The sequence below is a fragment of the Heloderma suspectum genome, chromosome 2 (assembly GCF_057233095.1).
Source record: "Heloderma suspectum isolate Gila_16-S chromosome 2, 16-S_ref, whole genome shotgun sequence".
NCBI classification, from domain to species: domain Eukaryota; kingdom Metazoa; phylum Chordata; class Lepidosauria; order Squamata; family Helodermatidae; genus Heloderma; species Heloderma suspectum.
This window is the reverse complement of record NC_139459.1, coordinates 363,044,937-363,060,533: the sequence shown is the minus strand read 5'-3', so window position 1 is coordinate 363,060,533 and position 15,597 is coordinate 363,044,937. Positions and strand designations below refer to the sequence as shown.

The following is a 15,597-nucleotide window of genomic DNA, read 5'->3' as shown; positions in this document are numbered from 1 at the left end:
GACGAGAGGGGGGTCGGAACGTGGGAGGCCGACCCCGCCTTCTCCCTTTTGCTCCTTCCCCATCACCGTGGGAAAGCGCCTTTCGGATTTCCCAGGCTTGCAGGGCTCTCCGCGGGTTGCTTCTGCACGATCCCAAAGGGAATGGCGACAAATACGGAGTTATTTTGGAAGAAGCTGGGCCTGGCCTACCTCTAGGTGCTATCAACTTGGGAGCCTCAGTATCTAAGCCAGCCAACCTGCTGCCTTCCAGATGTGGATGGAGTCATCTCATGAAATTGATTGGTGGGAGACCCAGGACAGATAAAAGGAAGCACTTCTCCCAGTGCATAAACTATGGAACGCACTTCCACAAGACGTGGTGAAGGCTCCACTTTGGATGGCTTTAAACAGGGATTGGACAAATTCCTGGAGGAGAAGGCTATCCATAGCTCCTAGTCTTGATGGCTATATGCAACCTCTGGTATCAGAGGCAGTATGCTCCCAGTTGTTGGGAACATGGGCGGGAGGGTGCTGTTGCACTCATGTCCTGTCTGGGTTTCCTGTGGGCAGCTGGTTGGCCACTGTGAACAGAATGCTGGGCTAGATGAACTCTTGGTCTGATCCATCATGGCTCTTCTTATCTTCTTATGTTTTGGCCTTCAGGTCCCATCAGCCCCAGCCAGCATGGTCAATGGCCAGGAAGGCTGGGAGTTGTAGTCCCAAACATTTGGAGGGCGCCAAGTTGAGGAAGGCTGGCCTAACCTTTTTTATTACGCCTAATGGGCATGCTGGCTGGGGATGATGGGTATTGTAGCCCAGCCCATCTGGAGGGCACCTGCTTGGGGAAGGCTGTGTTAGGTTAACAGAAAGCAAAGGTAAGGGTTATAGCTCAGTGGTAGAGCATTTGCTTTGCGTGCAGAAGGTCCCAGGTTCAATCCCAGGCATCTTCAGGTAGGGCTGGAAAAAGCTGTCTGAGACCCTGGTGACCTGCTGACAGTCAATGTTGATGATTCTGGGATAGATGAGCCAATTGTCTGACTTAGTTTAAGGCAGCTTCCTACATTCCTTGTTTTTAGTTGGTTAAATGGTTTTAAATTTTATATATTGAAATTTTATGCTGTATTTTATTATCTTGTGAATTGTTGTGAACTGCCCAGAGTGTTTTGGCTAGTGGGTGGTATAGAAATGAAATTACTAAAAATGTATTTTAATATATATATTAACACATACACACACACCATTTCATACACTGCAGCAGGCTCCAGAATGCCTCAGATTTATGGTCATATATTTATTTGGCGCGCCTCTTGAGCTGGTGTTTACCACTGAATGATGGCCTGTGAGGAGCCACAATTTGACATACTGGCCTGGTTCAGATGATCAGCAAGGGAAACAATGCAGCGTTGGTTGTTGCATGCCAGTAGCATGACTGGGATTACCCTAATTATCTGTGCTGTGTCCCGGTATGCTGTCTGGGAATGCTGGGAGTTGCGTTCCAACAGATCTGGATGACACCATTTTGGGGAAAGCTGCACCAGACCAGCTCCATCCAAGCCCAATTCAACAGGTTAAAACAAAGGGAACCAAAGGATCACCATAAAAAGGTATTGTAATTTGGGTGCCCACCTGCAATGGAGATGACATGCAACCCCACTCAAATAATCCTGTGCTCCACACTTACAACATACAACAGATTGCTTCCACACACTGGGAACCCTGGATGGTTGTGATTCCTGATTGTGCAGAGGTCTATCACACAGGTTTCCCCTACGTAGATGCCCCCATGCTCAGCCAAAGGATGTCAGGGGGAGGGACCCACCCCTTTACACAAATAACATATGATATGAAGGGGACTTATGAGTCATGTACATCATATACAGTAACCTTTCTGGTGATGTTTTTGAGTCTCATCAGGTTTGTATTTATTATTTCCTGCCTTTCTACATATAGCACCCAAGGGGGCTAATAACCACGATGGTCATACAGATACAATAAAACGAGTTTTAAAATTTTGTTTCATTGCTCATCATCTTCCCTTTCTCTTTCACATATTGTCAGTCTGGAGAGCTTGTCTGTGGCTCAAGAGAGTCAGACTTGGATCTGACAGGTTAGCAGAGTTCCAGTCAATAAAGGCAGAAAGAAAACATGTCTATAGGATGGCCGCCTTTCTGGCAGGGCTCCAGTGTGTTTTAACAACTGCACCACAGGCAGAAATGGAACAAGGGATGCTTTCCTCCATTATTGCATCTCTGTGCTGGGAAAGCAGTTGTTGTTGTTGTTCAGTCGTTCAGTCGTGTCCGACTCTTCGTGACCCCATGGACCATAGCACGCCAGGCCTTCCTGTCCTGCGCACTCTCCCGGAGCGTGCTCAAGTTCATATTCATTGCATCGGTGATGCTATCTAGCCATCTCATCCTCTGCCGTCCCCTTCTCCTTTTGCCTTCAGTCTTTCCCAGCATCAGGGTCTTTTCCAGGGAGTTTTCTCTTCGCATTAGGTGGCCAAAATATTTGAGCTTCAGCTTCAGTATCTGTCCTTCCAATGAGCAGTCAGGGTTGATTTCCTTTAGGATTGACTGATTGGACCTCCTTGCAGTCCAGGGGACTCGTAAGAGTCTTCTCCAGCACCACAGTTCGAAAGCATCAATTCTTCGGCGCTCAGCCTTCCTTATAGTCCAGCTCTCACAGCCATACATTACTACTGGGAAAACCATAGCTTTGATTAGACGGACCTTTGTTGGCAAGGTGATGTCTCTGCTTCTTACTATGCTGTCTAGGTTTGCCATAGCTTTCCTCCCAAGGAGCAAGCGTCTTTTAATTTCATGGCTACAGTCACCGCCTGCGGTGATCTTGGAGCCCAAGAAAATAAAATCTGTCACTGCTTCCGTTTCTTCCCCTTCTATATGCCAGGAAGTGATGGGGCCAGATGCCATGATCTTCGTTTTTTTAATGTTGAGTTTCGAACCAGCTTTTGCACTCTCCACTTTCACCCTCAACAAGAGGCTCTTTAGATCCTCTTCTCTTTCTGCCATTAGGGTGGTATCATCTGCGTATCTGAGGTTGTTGATAATTCTCCCGGCAATCTTAATTCCGACCTGTGATTCATCCAACCCGGCATTTCTCATGATGTACTCTGCATATAAGTTAAATAAGCAGGGCGACAGTATGCAGCCTTGTCATACTCCTTTCCCAATTTTGAACAATCGGTTGTTCCATGTGTGGTTCTTACTGTTGCTTCTTGACCCTCGTATAGGTTTCTCAGGAGACAGGTAAGGTGGTCTGGTACTCCCATCTCTTTAAGAATCTTAAATTCTTTTTAAGAAAGCAGTACCTGTTGAATTTCTGTTTGTTACTCAGCTCATTTAAAAGTGGTGGATTACCCTATCTGTAAACTGGGAATAATACTTCAATCTAGCTAATGGCAAATTAAAAGTGTGATTAAAGACAAGTAGTACTAGTAATAAACCTGCAGCCCTATGCATATTAACCTTTGAGTAATGGAAGCAGTGACAGGTTTTATTTTCTTGGGCTCCAAGATCACCGCAGATGGTGACTGTAGCCATGAAATTAAAAGACGCTTGCTCCTTGGGAGGAACACTATGGCAAACCTAGACAGCATAGTAAGAAGCAGAGACATCACTTTGCCGACAAAGGTCCGTATAATCAAAGCTATGGTTTTCCCAGTAGCAACGTATGGCTGTGAGAGCTGGACTATAAGGAAGGCTGAGCGCCGAAGAATCGACGCCTTCGAACTGTGGTGCTGGAGAAGACTCTTGCGAGTCCCCTGGACTGCAAAGAGGTCCAATCAGTCAATCCTAAAGGAAATCAACCCTGAGTGCTCATTGGAAGGACAGATACTGAAGCTGAAGCTCAGATATTTTGGCCACTTAATGTGAAGAGAAAACTCACTGGAAAAGACCCTGATGCTGGGAAAGATTGAAGGCAAAAGGAGAAGGGGATGGCAGAGGATGAGATGGTTAGATAGCATCACCGATGCAATGGATATGAACTTGAGCACACTCCGGGAGAGAGCGGAGGACAGGAAGGCCTGGCGTGCTCTGGTCTATGGGGTCACAAAGAGTAGGAGACGACTTAAGGACTGAACAACAATGCCCCATTCAATACAATGGTAATTCTGCATAAACTTGCAGAGAATGGGGAGGCATGAAACTGGACACCCTTGAAATTCAGGTCAGTATCTTGCACAATCTCTGCTCTTGCCCCACTTACATTGGAGGTAGGCTGGGCTGTTAACTCTGTCCTAGTCAGCGGTACAATTAAGGGTTGCTAACTTTCAAATCAGCTCCTGTGCCTCTCACAGCATTTTGATGTGCTTTTGTTGTTGTTGTTGTTGTTGTTGAGTCGTTCATGATGTGCAGCCATGTGCAATTGATCGTCTTTAGTTCCATGCCATGAAAAGCTTATCCAGCCTGCTGGTGTCTGCAGATCAAGCCTCCATTAAAGTCATAGGAGCAGGTCAGCCTGAGCTTTAATTTCCAGGTCAGTTGGCAACCCTATTTACAGTTGGTAACCCCATTTATCTTATTGCCTTCTCAGGTAATTTTACTAGGGTAGCTCTGTGCCCTACTTTTCAGAGGACAGTCTTCTGTTTGAAGGATTGTCTAGTCCAAGTCTGAATTAAAGACCAAGAAACATCAGAAGGGAGGGAGATCAGGGGCCTTGACGTTGCCCACCAACATTAAGTACCTGGACTTTTAGGAGCTGGAAAAAGTACAGAAAAAGGCAACTAAGGGCGCAATCCCATGCATGTTTAGACAGAGAAAAGGCCTACAACTCCCAGCATTCCCCAGCCAGCCAAATATGCATAGGATTGCACCCTAAAATGATCAAGGGGCTGGAGCAACACCCCTATGAGGGAAGGCTACAACAGCTGGGCTTGTGTAGCTTGGAAAAAAGGCGAGTGAGGGGAGACATGATAGAGGTGTACAAAATCATGCATGGTGCAGAGGAAGTGGTTAGGGAGACATTTTTCTCCCTCTCTCAAAATGCTACAACACAAGGGGGTCATCCCATGAAGCTGATTGGTGGGATATTCAGGACAGAAAAAAGGAAGGACTTCTTCACACAGTGCAGAGTTGAACTATGGAATTCACTACCACAAGGTGTAGTGATGGCCGCCACTTTGGATGGCTTTAAAAGGGGGTTAGACAAATTCCTGCAGGAGAAGGCTATCAATGGCTACTAGTCCTGATGTTGTTGTTTATTTGTTCAGTCGCTTCCGACTCTTCGTGACTTCATGGACCAGCCCATGCCAGAGCTTCCTGTTGGCCATCGCCACCCCCAGCTCCCCCAAGGTCGAGTCCGTCACCTCCAGAATATCATCCATCCAACTTGCCCTTGGCCGGCCCCTCTTCCCTTTGCCTTCCACTTCCCCTAGCATCAGCATCTTTTCCAGGGTATCCTGTCTTCTCATTATGTGACCAAAGTACTTCAGTTTTGCCTTTAATATCCTTCCCTCAAGTGAGCAGTCTGGCTTTATTTCCTGGAGTATGGACTGGTTTGATCTTCTTGCAGTCCAAAGCACTCTCAGAATTTTCCTCCAGCACCACAGTTCAAAAGCATCGATTTTCCTTCGCTCAGCCTTCCTTATGGTCCAGCTCTCGCAGCCATAGCTTACTACGGGGAATACCATTGCTTGAACTATGCGGATCGTTGTTGTCAGTGTGATGTCTCTGCTCTTCACTATTTTATCAAGATTTGTCATTGCTCTCCTCCCAAGAAGTCAACGTCTTCTGATTTCCTGGCTGCAGTCAGTGTCTGCAGTAATCTTTGCGCCTAGAAAGACAAAGTCTGTCACTGCCTCCATGTTTTCTCCCTCTATTTGCCAGTTATCAATCAAGCTGGTTGCCATAATCTTGGTTTTTTTTAGGTTTAACTGCAACCCAGCTTTTGCACTTCCTTCTTTCACCTTTGTCATGAAGTTCCTCAGCTCCTCCTCGCTTTCAGCCATCAAAGTGGTATCATCTGCATATCGGAGATTGTTCATGTTTCTTCCAGGCATTTGAACTCCAGCCTTGGCTTCATCAAGCCCAGCATGTCGCATGATGTGTTCTGCATACAGGTTGAATAGGTAGGGTGAGAGTATACAACCCTGCCGTACTCCTTTCCCAATCTTAAACCAGTCCGTTGATCCGTGGTCTGTTCTTACCGTTGCTACTTGGTCGTTATACAGATTCCTCAGGAGGCAGACAAGATGACTTGGTATCCCCATACCACCAGGAACATGCCACAATTTGTTATGATCCACACAGTCAAAGGCTTTAGAATAGTCAATAAAACAGAAATAGATGTTTTTCTGAAACTCCCTGGCTTTCTCCATTATCCAGCGGATATTGGCAATTTGGTCTCTAGTTCCTCTGCCTTTTCTAAACCCAGCTTGTACATCTGGCAATTCTTGTTCCATGAATTTCTGGAGTCTACCTTGCAAGATCTTGAGCCTTACCTTACTGGCATGTGAAATAAGTGCCACTGTTCGGTAGTTTGAACATTCTTTGATGCTTCCCTTTTTTGGTATGGGGATATAAGTTGATTTTTTCCAATCTGTTGGCCATTCTTGTGTTTTCCAAATTTGCTGGCATATGGCATGCATCACCTTGACAGCATCATCTTGCAAGATTTTAAACAGTTCAACTGGGATACTGTCATCTCCTGCTGCCTTGTTATTAGCAATGCTTCTTAAGGCCCATTCCACCTCACTCTTCAGGATGTCTGCTCTAGCTCACTGACCACCGTCAAATCTATCCCCGATATTATTATCTTTCCTATACAGATCTTCCGTATATTCTTGCCACCTTTTCTTGATCTCTTCTGCTTCTGTTAGGTCCTTGCCATCTTTGTTTTTGATCATACCCATTTTTGCCTGGAATTTACCTCTGATGTTTCTAATTTTCTGGAAGAGGTCTCTTGTCCTTCCTTTTCTGTTATCTTCTTCCGCTTCCGTGCATTGCTTAAAAATAATTCCTTATCTCCTCTGGCTAACCTCTGGAATTTTGCATTTAATTGGGAATATCTCCCCCTATCACTGTTGCCTTTTGCTTTCCTTCTTTCTTAGGCTGCTTCCAGTGTCTCAGCAGACAGCCATCTTGCCTTCTTGGTTTTCTTTTTCTTTAGGACGTTTTTTGTTGCCGCCTCCTGAACAATGTTGCGAACTTCTGTCCATAGTTCTTCAGGGACCCTATCTACTAAATCTAGTCCCTTAAATCTATTCTTCACCTCCACTGCATATTCATGAGGAATATTCATGAGCTCATATCTAACTGATCTGTGGGTCTTCCCTATTCTCTTTAGTCTGATTCTAAATTGTGCAATAAAGTCCTGATGGCTATATGCTATCTCCAGTACCAGAGGCAGTGTGCCTAGTTGTACACCAGTTGCTGGGGATCATGGGCAGGAGGGTGCTGCTATTGCACTCATGTCCTGCTCGTGGGTTTCCCGTGGGTAGCTGTTTGGCCACTGTGTTAACAGAATGCTGGACTAGATGAACTCTTGGTCTGATCCAGCGTGGGTCTTCTTACAGCAGCTGAGCATGCACGCTCGTCACAGTCTTCCCCACTATGGTGAGATATTTCTGTTTAAATTACAGTACTTATGTCTAAATCTGAATCTCTACATACAGATGAGCATATGCAATTTTTATGCAAATCGGCGCCCTCTTTTTTGGTGACGCATTTTGTATTTTTTGGCAATGCGTAACTAGCTACCCCAACCTAAAAGATTCTCAAACGGTTAAACGAGCAGAGTTGAAATTCCTAGAGAGAGAAAACAGGAAATGTGTGACGGGTAGTTGTGATTAAACACACACACACACACACACACACACACACACACCAGAAGGCTTCTTCCTGTCCCGCCCTTTCCACCCCCACCGCCTTTTGGGTGTTGCAACAATTGTGGACTGCAGATTCCAGTATAGTGGATGCTGTGCAGAGGCTGCAGAGAGCGGGTGAGTGAACGGCAGCAAGGGGAGATTTGGAAGGGGAGGGTTTGCCAGAAGCAGGGAAAGGAGCCGGTTGGGTTACAAATAAAGATAATCTTCAGCAGGGGATGTCAGTCACTGGACAGGTGATACAGGCTCCTCCTGGTCCACCGCAAATCGGGAAGGAAGCAATGCCCCAATCCCTTGCCGATAAGAGCATTGGGAGGGGAGGGGAGGCGGCAGCAAATGTACAACCTAAACATCAGAACATAGGAAACTGCCTTATACTGAGTTAGACCATCAATCCTTCTATCTCGATATCGTCTGTCTATGAACAACACTGATATACCACCTTAGGGCGCAATACTATGCATGTTTAGACAAAACGGCCCTACAGCTCCCAGCATTCACCAGCCAGCACGACTGGTGGCCAGAGGCTAAATTAGGTTGCTGTTTTTACTCAGATGCCACAGTCACCTCCATCTGTTTTACACATTCATCTCCTTGTAATTCAGCACTGTAGCCGGTGTAGCATATTGACTAATAGTGCATCTTCACTCAGCAAGCCCCGCGGAATACAATAGGACTTACTCCAGTAACTGCATTTAGGATTGCAGCCTTTGACTATGAACAAGAAAGCTCTTGATTCAATTTTCACTTTATGTATGAACGCTCTAAGTGGTCTTAGGCAAATCTACATATAGGGGGTTTTCTCTCCCAGCACTGCCATCATCTATGGAGAAACTGCTCCTTCACTGGGCAATCCCACCTATGGGGTTTCTTATTTTTAGCAAATGCTGATATTTCTGGGTCTAAGGAACTACCTGCTACTATAATTCAGAGTTCCACAACCTGACCCTTTTCTACTGCCACCAATTCTGTTAGAATACTTAGTAGCTGGTATAAGAGGCTTAGGTGTGAAATGGGCATCACCACTAGAGACAAGATGAACTACTAAACAAGCTGGTTTGTTAAAGGGACATTTTGTATATGAGGGAATACTAATATTTACTTTGGGGTTGTCAAAAGACTGCTTACTGACACTTCTTAAGGACTTAAGAGATACTGTTGCTATTACAAGCCTCTAATGACTTCTTTTACTTCAGACCAAATTTCTTCAGACCTCCACCCCAGCCAAATACACTCACAAGCAGGTCCAGCTTCTGGGTACTGTCTTCCTCTGACTCCCAAAGCTCCTCCTATTGTATTTCTGGCTGCTTGTACTGTTTATCTGGATTTTACTGCCTGCTTGTATAACTTTCTTCTGGCAAGATCTTAGGGCAGCCTCCTGGCATAACACAACCACCTGTTCCCTACTCCTGATCTTCACCAGCCATGTATGGTTATCCCACAGAAAAGGAATAGCTTAATATTCAGGCCCTAGCTACTTACTTTCTCTTCAGCTTTCTCCTAGTCTGTGATTAATGTATGAGACATCCTTTGAATACTAGAAGCGTGCTCTGTAAATGCAGATCACTCCTTTTAATAGCAGACTCAGCTGTTAAGTGCCAACAGAGTTGTTGTAACTAAAATGGGGGCTGCTGAGAAACAAGAGGGAGGTATCGGCATACTCAGGGGAACCTCAAGGTTTGCAGAAGTACAATACACACACACACACACACACACACACACACACACACCAGGGGGTGGGGGGCTAAGTATACTACTTTATGTCTTTTTTTAAAAACTTTTCCCTAAGAACAAGTTTGCCTTTATAATGTAGCAACATATATTTGCTGTTATTTCAGGGGAATCCTGTACAATTAATCTAGTATCATGGCTGAGGCTTATTTTTACGCAGACACATCAACACTGAATTTCATTTCCAGTGCAGGATGCGCAGCCTGAAATAAATATGGAAGAGCAGGATGTTGCTGTGATTACACCAGCAGAGAAGTCAAAGGCAGGAGAAAGAGTCCCTCGAGTTGTCCAGGTTGAGACCATCAGCGAGTTTCTAACTGGGACAGTCCCACAGCAAGAGCAACAAGAACCAGACAAATGCTGGGAACCACAGTGGCAGGCGTTCCTGACGTCAATAGAGTCCCGTCGTTCTAGGTGGAGAAACTTACCAGTGGCTCCTCGCCCACAGTGTGAAAATACTGAAAGTTTGCAGGCCACTTTCAAGAGCAGGTCTGATGTCAGCCAGCGGCCTAAACAGGAGAGGGTGACCCAAACCTTGCCAGGAGGGCTCAGCAGAGAATCCCAGCTGGATGTCTGCAACTTGGAAAACTCTAGGAAAATGAAGGAGGAGGGTGTCGCTGGAGATGCTGCCAACATGGAGACGCAGTCTGAGTGTTGTGGGGTATTTGGCTGTCAGAATGCTGAGGAGCACCAGAAGGTTTGTAGCTAGAATTTTGATAATCCTTTCTGAGTTGTGCTCGTATTTATGTCCATGCTGCTTTTGGGCCAAAGGCCCCCAAAGCAACATACAAGAGAGATATTGTTATTTATTTATATCATGCCATCGGTGTGCCTGGGGCTTACAGAGTACAAGATGACAGGTCACTGCCCCTGAGGGGCTCACCAAGGCTCATGTCAAGGGTAGGCAAGGTCGGGCATCTGCCGAGGGCCCAAACCCCAGTAGGGGCACACTGAAAAGAGCCCTGGAGTTGCTTCACCATAGCTGCCTGCTTGTTCACCTGCCTCTCGCTCTGGCCCAGACAACAGTGGTGGTGAGGAGGAGGAGGAGCAGATGCCACGGCCAACTTGCTCCCTGGCTCTCTGCCCGTCAAGCAACCTGGCTCTCCCGAGTCCCAGTCCAACACTCTCACCACTACACCGCACTGGCTCTCAACAGTTGATGGTTGATTGTGACGATGTCTCTGCTGCTGCAGTTTTACCGCTGCTGCATTACCATGTTGTTTTACTGTGTACGGCTTACCGCTGCTTGCTTCTGTACAGTTTCGTGATGTTAGCTGCTTTGAGCTCTTGGGTTGGATCCAGGATCTGCCTTCTGCAGAAGGAAGGAAACACCTGCGAGAGGAAGGGCTCCACTCACGGAAGGTCCCTCCACCCGAGTTTTGGGGATCCCTCTCCCCCTCCCCCCACACCACAGCTCACCCCGTTCAGCAGGGTCTCCTGACTCTGTGTAACATTTTCAGGGGTCTGGAGGGGCTACCGTGAGAAGGAGGGGCCAGGGAAGTCCAGTTCCCCCAGCACAGTGCAGTTAAGTTTGGATCCAACCCCTTGAATGGAGGAAAAGTGAGAAAATTAAACATAAACAAAGAAATAAAAATGGATCTGCAAAGCACTAGTGAGCAAAACCCAACTCCAGTCCCTGCCATGTTGATTACAACAAAGCTCTTGCTTGAAGTCCCCAAAGGTGGAATAGGCACTACTCAACCCAAACCTGTCATGGTGTCCTCGCTTTTGTTTCAGGTACCCAGGCCGTTGGAGGAGGAAGCTGTTGCTTCCCCCAAGGCAGAACAGCCTCCAGCAGACACTGTAAAGATCCAGCTCAACCAGGAGGCCCTGAAGAAGGGTGATGGAGATGCCAGCTTGCTGGGTAAGATAATCCATGTGCCTAAACTACTATAGCAAAGCCCCTGACCATTAATTGTTTGGTGGCTTCCATGCAGTTTTTTCCCCATTGTAAAAAGGTTGAGATGCCTCTCCTAAGGCTTAGCTACTGGCAGTAAGAGTGTTAAGCTAAAACATGCTGGTATTTTTGGCCCCACCCCTTTTGTCTTCAGCTCCACCCACTACTGGAATGCAGCCCTCGAGAGCTTCTCCAGAATGGAATTCGGCCCTCGGGCAGAAAGAGGTTCTGCACCCCTGGTGCAGACAGTGCTGTGCTAAATGGACCAATGGTCCGACCCGGTATAAGGCAGGTTCCTATGTTCCCATGACCAATTTGATGATTCTTTGTTTATTCCAACAGGCAGTGGGCAAGTAAGAGACAATGAGGAGAAGAATCCTCAAGCGGAGAGACCCGACCATCTGGGATTCAACGGGGCATCGCTGGAAGGGAAAATATACCAGCTTTCTGGGATGCCTGTGTCCCATCCTGGAGAGATAGCAAATGACGCACTTCTTTGTGCAAAAGGCACTAACTGTGCAAGAAGCATCTGCGAGACATTTGATCACCCAGATGATCCGAAAGTGAACACAGGTGACAAGACCTATCAATGCTCTTTTTGTGAGGAAAGCTTCAAGCAGCGATCCTACCTCGTCAGGCATGAGAGGACCCACACAGGGGAAAAACCATACAAGTGCTCAGTGTGTGGGAAGAGCTTCAGCCAGAGGTCCCACATCATTACTCATGAGAGGACCCACACGGGAGAGAAGCCTTACAGGTGCTCCGACTGCGGGAAGAGCTTCAACCGCCGAGCAAACCTCATGGCGCATGAGCGAACCCACACGGGGGAGAAGCCGTACGCCTGCTCGGACTGCGGCAAATGCTTCAGCCAGAGCTCGTGGCTGATGGCGCACACGATCATCCACACCGGCGAGAAGCCATACAAGTGTCCGGACTGTGGGAAGTGCTTCAATCATCGGTCGAGCCTCATTAAGCATGAGCGCTCCCATTCGGAAGAGAAGCCGTACGCTTGTTCAGACTGCGGGAAGTCCTTCAACGAGAGCTCCAAGCTGATCAAACACCAAAGAATCCACACAGGGGAGAAGCCGTACAAGTGCCCCCAGTGCGGGAAAACCTTCTGCTTCCGGTCCAGCCTGAGCCAGCACGAGAGGACACATACGGGAGAGAAGCCCTACGCATGCTGCGAGTGCGGGAAAAGCTTCCGGCAGAAGTCGCACTTGATCCGACACGAGCGGATGCATACCGGGGAGAAACCTTACCATTGTTCAGACTGCCGGAAAAGCTTCAGCCGGAGCTCGGCCCTTGTTGAGCACAAGAGGATCCACACAGGGGAGAAGCCGTACCGATGCTCGCACTGCGGGAAGAGTTTCAACCAGCGTTCATACAGCATCATCCATGAGAGAAGCCACACAGGGGAAAAGCCATACAAGTGCTTAGAATGTGGGAAGAGCTTCAACCAGCGGTCGCATCTTGCCATGCACGAGAGAAGCCACACAGGCGAGAAACCTTGAAACAGCCCCTTCACTATGGAGACTTGTTCAATGGGTGCGCTGAACTGAATAGAATTCGCAGTGTTGACACAAGAGTCACAAACAATATAAATGCACATTGCAAGAAAAAAGAAATATTTCAGAGAGCTTTCTGTTGGAGCTGGACAGACGTTTCTAGGTCTGCTTCTAGGCCTCTGCTCAGCAACACAACAGTGACCATACGTTGAACTGAGCTGAAATAACTGAAAGACCAGCAGCATTAGCTCCATCCACTGACCCACAGACCCAGTTCACACAACACAACAAGCCAGAGTATGGGTTGAGTGTGGATTGTCCATTGAGCCATGGGTTGTTCTTGAATCGTGTGTTGTTGTGTTGAACCCAACTGTACTATCAAACCATGGTTTAACATGGTTTGTTAACCACGAAAAACCCACACTTCACAATCCAACAACAAATCATAGTTTGTTAGTGAACCCAGTACCTTAGAGTTGGAAGGTTCCTCAAAGATAATCTAATCCAACCCCGTCGATGCAGGAAATCACCCCTTCTATCCTGATATTAGAACCCAAGGGCCATCCAATTTAAATCAGTTGGTAGTCGATTCAGAATAGACCCAAAAGAGCACTACTTAACACAGCACATAGTTAATGCCACATGAGGCAGTAATGGCCACTGGCTTAGGTAAAACCCCCTTTAAAAGGGGATTAGACAAATTAATGGAGGATGAGGCTATCAATACCTGTAACCAAATGGGGCTGGATGGAACCTACCAAGCTGAAATGCAGGGCATCTCTGCGTACCAGTTCCTGGGGCAAATAATAGGGGCAGGTGATTGCCTTCTTGCCCCGCTTCTGGGCTTCATAGAGGCATCTGTTTTCCCACTCAAGGAAACAGGATAGTTGATTAGCTGGACCTTTGACATGGGTTTCCTGCATTGGCAGGGGGTTGAACTAGTTCAGATGGTGGCAAATATTGTTTAAAGCAGGGCTGCAGAATCTCAGGCCTGGGGCCAAATCTGGCCCCCCAGGGTTCCCCAAATGGCCACACCCATTTCCCCCAGCCACCAATCGTTTGGTGGTTTCCTGGCTTTTGTGCAGTTTTCCCCCCATTATAAAAGGTTGAAATGCCTCACCCAAGGCATTACTGGCAGTGAGAGCTTTAAGCTGAAGTATGCCGATTTGGGGGGGTATTTTTGGCCCCACTCCTTTTGCCTTTGACCCTACCCAGAATTGGGATGCAGCCCCTGAGAGCTTCTCTGAAATGGAATCCAGACCTTGGGCTGAAAGAGCTTCAACACCCCTGGACTAGATCACCTTTTGAGGTCCCTTCCAATTCTGTGATTCCCTTAGGCTCTAAGAGCGTCTGTGGCCATTCACCCTGGGAAGGGAGCAGATGTTAAAGAGCTTTTGGTGGACATTTTGGAATAAGCGCTTACAAGCTGTACAATGAGGAGAGTCAAAACGTCTGTCGCTGGTGGTAACACTGGCACAAAAGGAGCGGAAGAGCCCATTCCACAGCAAATCTGTTGTCGAATTTCCCTCCTCTCTCCCCGCTTCACTGTGGAGTGATGGAAACTTGTGGTGTGATGTCATTCTGTGCATCTCCCTGCCCCCATCCCCAGCTCAAAATGATTGGCTGCTGTGGAGGAAGAAGAGCATGGAACATGATGATGTCATGCCACACATTTGCATATGTACGTGTCAGTGAGGAGAGGAGGGGGAACATGCCACAAGGTTGCCATTACAGTGGCAACCCCATGTTTGTTATCCAGGCTACTTCTTGCCTCAACAGGAAGAAGCAGCTGAGGAGTATAAGTGTGTGTGTGTGTGTGTGTGTATAGGCATTATGCTGCCAATCTGATGGGAAGCTACTGTGGCAGATTGTGTTTTACCTTTGCTGGACTGAAGTGTAATAAATGTAATAATGTAATAAATAAATCAGTGGGATGTCTTTCTATGCTGCATTTTTAGGTTTAATGTATTTCATGAATGTTTGATATTTTACATCTGTTTATGTGTTTCCCACTTTTCTAGACAATTAGCTTCCACAAAGCAGCTTGCATATAACCAAATTAATATACACTTTGAATCATATCACAGAAATAATGTAAAATGTCATTTGTTCATGAAATACATTAAACTAAATCCACAGCATTGAGGGACATCCCACTTCAGACCAGCACAGATAAAACACGCCACCTTGAGTCCCTGAGTGGCCAGTGGCTGGTCTGTATTCTAGGCAGCCAGTTGGCACACGACTGTATTGACATGGCCAAGCTGGCACGATTCTGTACATCCTGAAAGAGCAGGCTGCCTTCTCTTTGTACAGGGCCCTATGGGTGTAACTGAGTGTAAATGATCACAGAGGAATACATTCTCATTTTTTCCTTCACAAGGGTCATCCTATTTAAATAAAGTTATCTGAATCTATCCCACAATCCTCTGCTCCAGTTCTTTACTATCCAATGCAGACAGAGACCCAGGGAAGAAAAGGTGGCTCTGCTTGTTTTATTTGGACACAGTGGGGCTTATGTCTGAGTAAACCTGCACCAGATTGCACTGCAGAGTTCTTTCTTGGAGGTTATTGTATTTCATACCTTCCACTCTACAGGTGTTGTATTTTCACACTTGCTTGCAGCCTGGAAAGGCAAAAAT

At 46.8% G+C, this 15,597-nt stretch overlaps 2 protein-coding genes across 2 annotated transcripts in view; one reads left to right on the top strand and one right to left on the bottom strand.

Moving 5' to 3' along the window:
- The window catches only part of LOC146355706 (uncharacterized), a 56,797-nt gene extending 45,789 nt beyond the window's left edge, over positions 1-11,008 (bottom strand). The window contains exon 1 of the mRNA XM_084831155.1: positions 9,982-11,008. The gene's annotated coding sequence lies outside the window, so the exon portion shown is untranslated. The remainder of the gene's footprint in view (positions 1-9,981) is intronic.
- On the top strand, positions 7,843-14,557 carry LOC146355705 (uncharacterized). Its single transcript, XM_084830901.1, has 4 exons — positions 7,843-7,939; positions 9,742-10,250; positions 11,291-11,417; positions 11,793-14,557. The coding sequence occupies exons 2-4, from the start codon at positions 9,768-9,770 to the stop codon at positions 12,959-12,961; spliced, it is 1,779 nt and encodes a 592-aa protein (XP_084687027.1). The 5' UTR covers positions 7,843-7,939; positions 9,742-9,767; the 3' UTR covers positions 12,962-14,557.
- Positions 14,558-15,597: the final 1,040 nt, after the last annotated feature.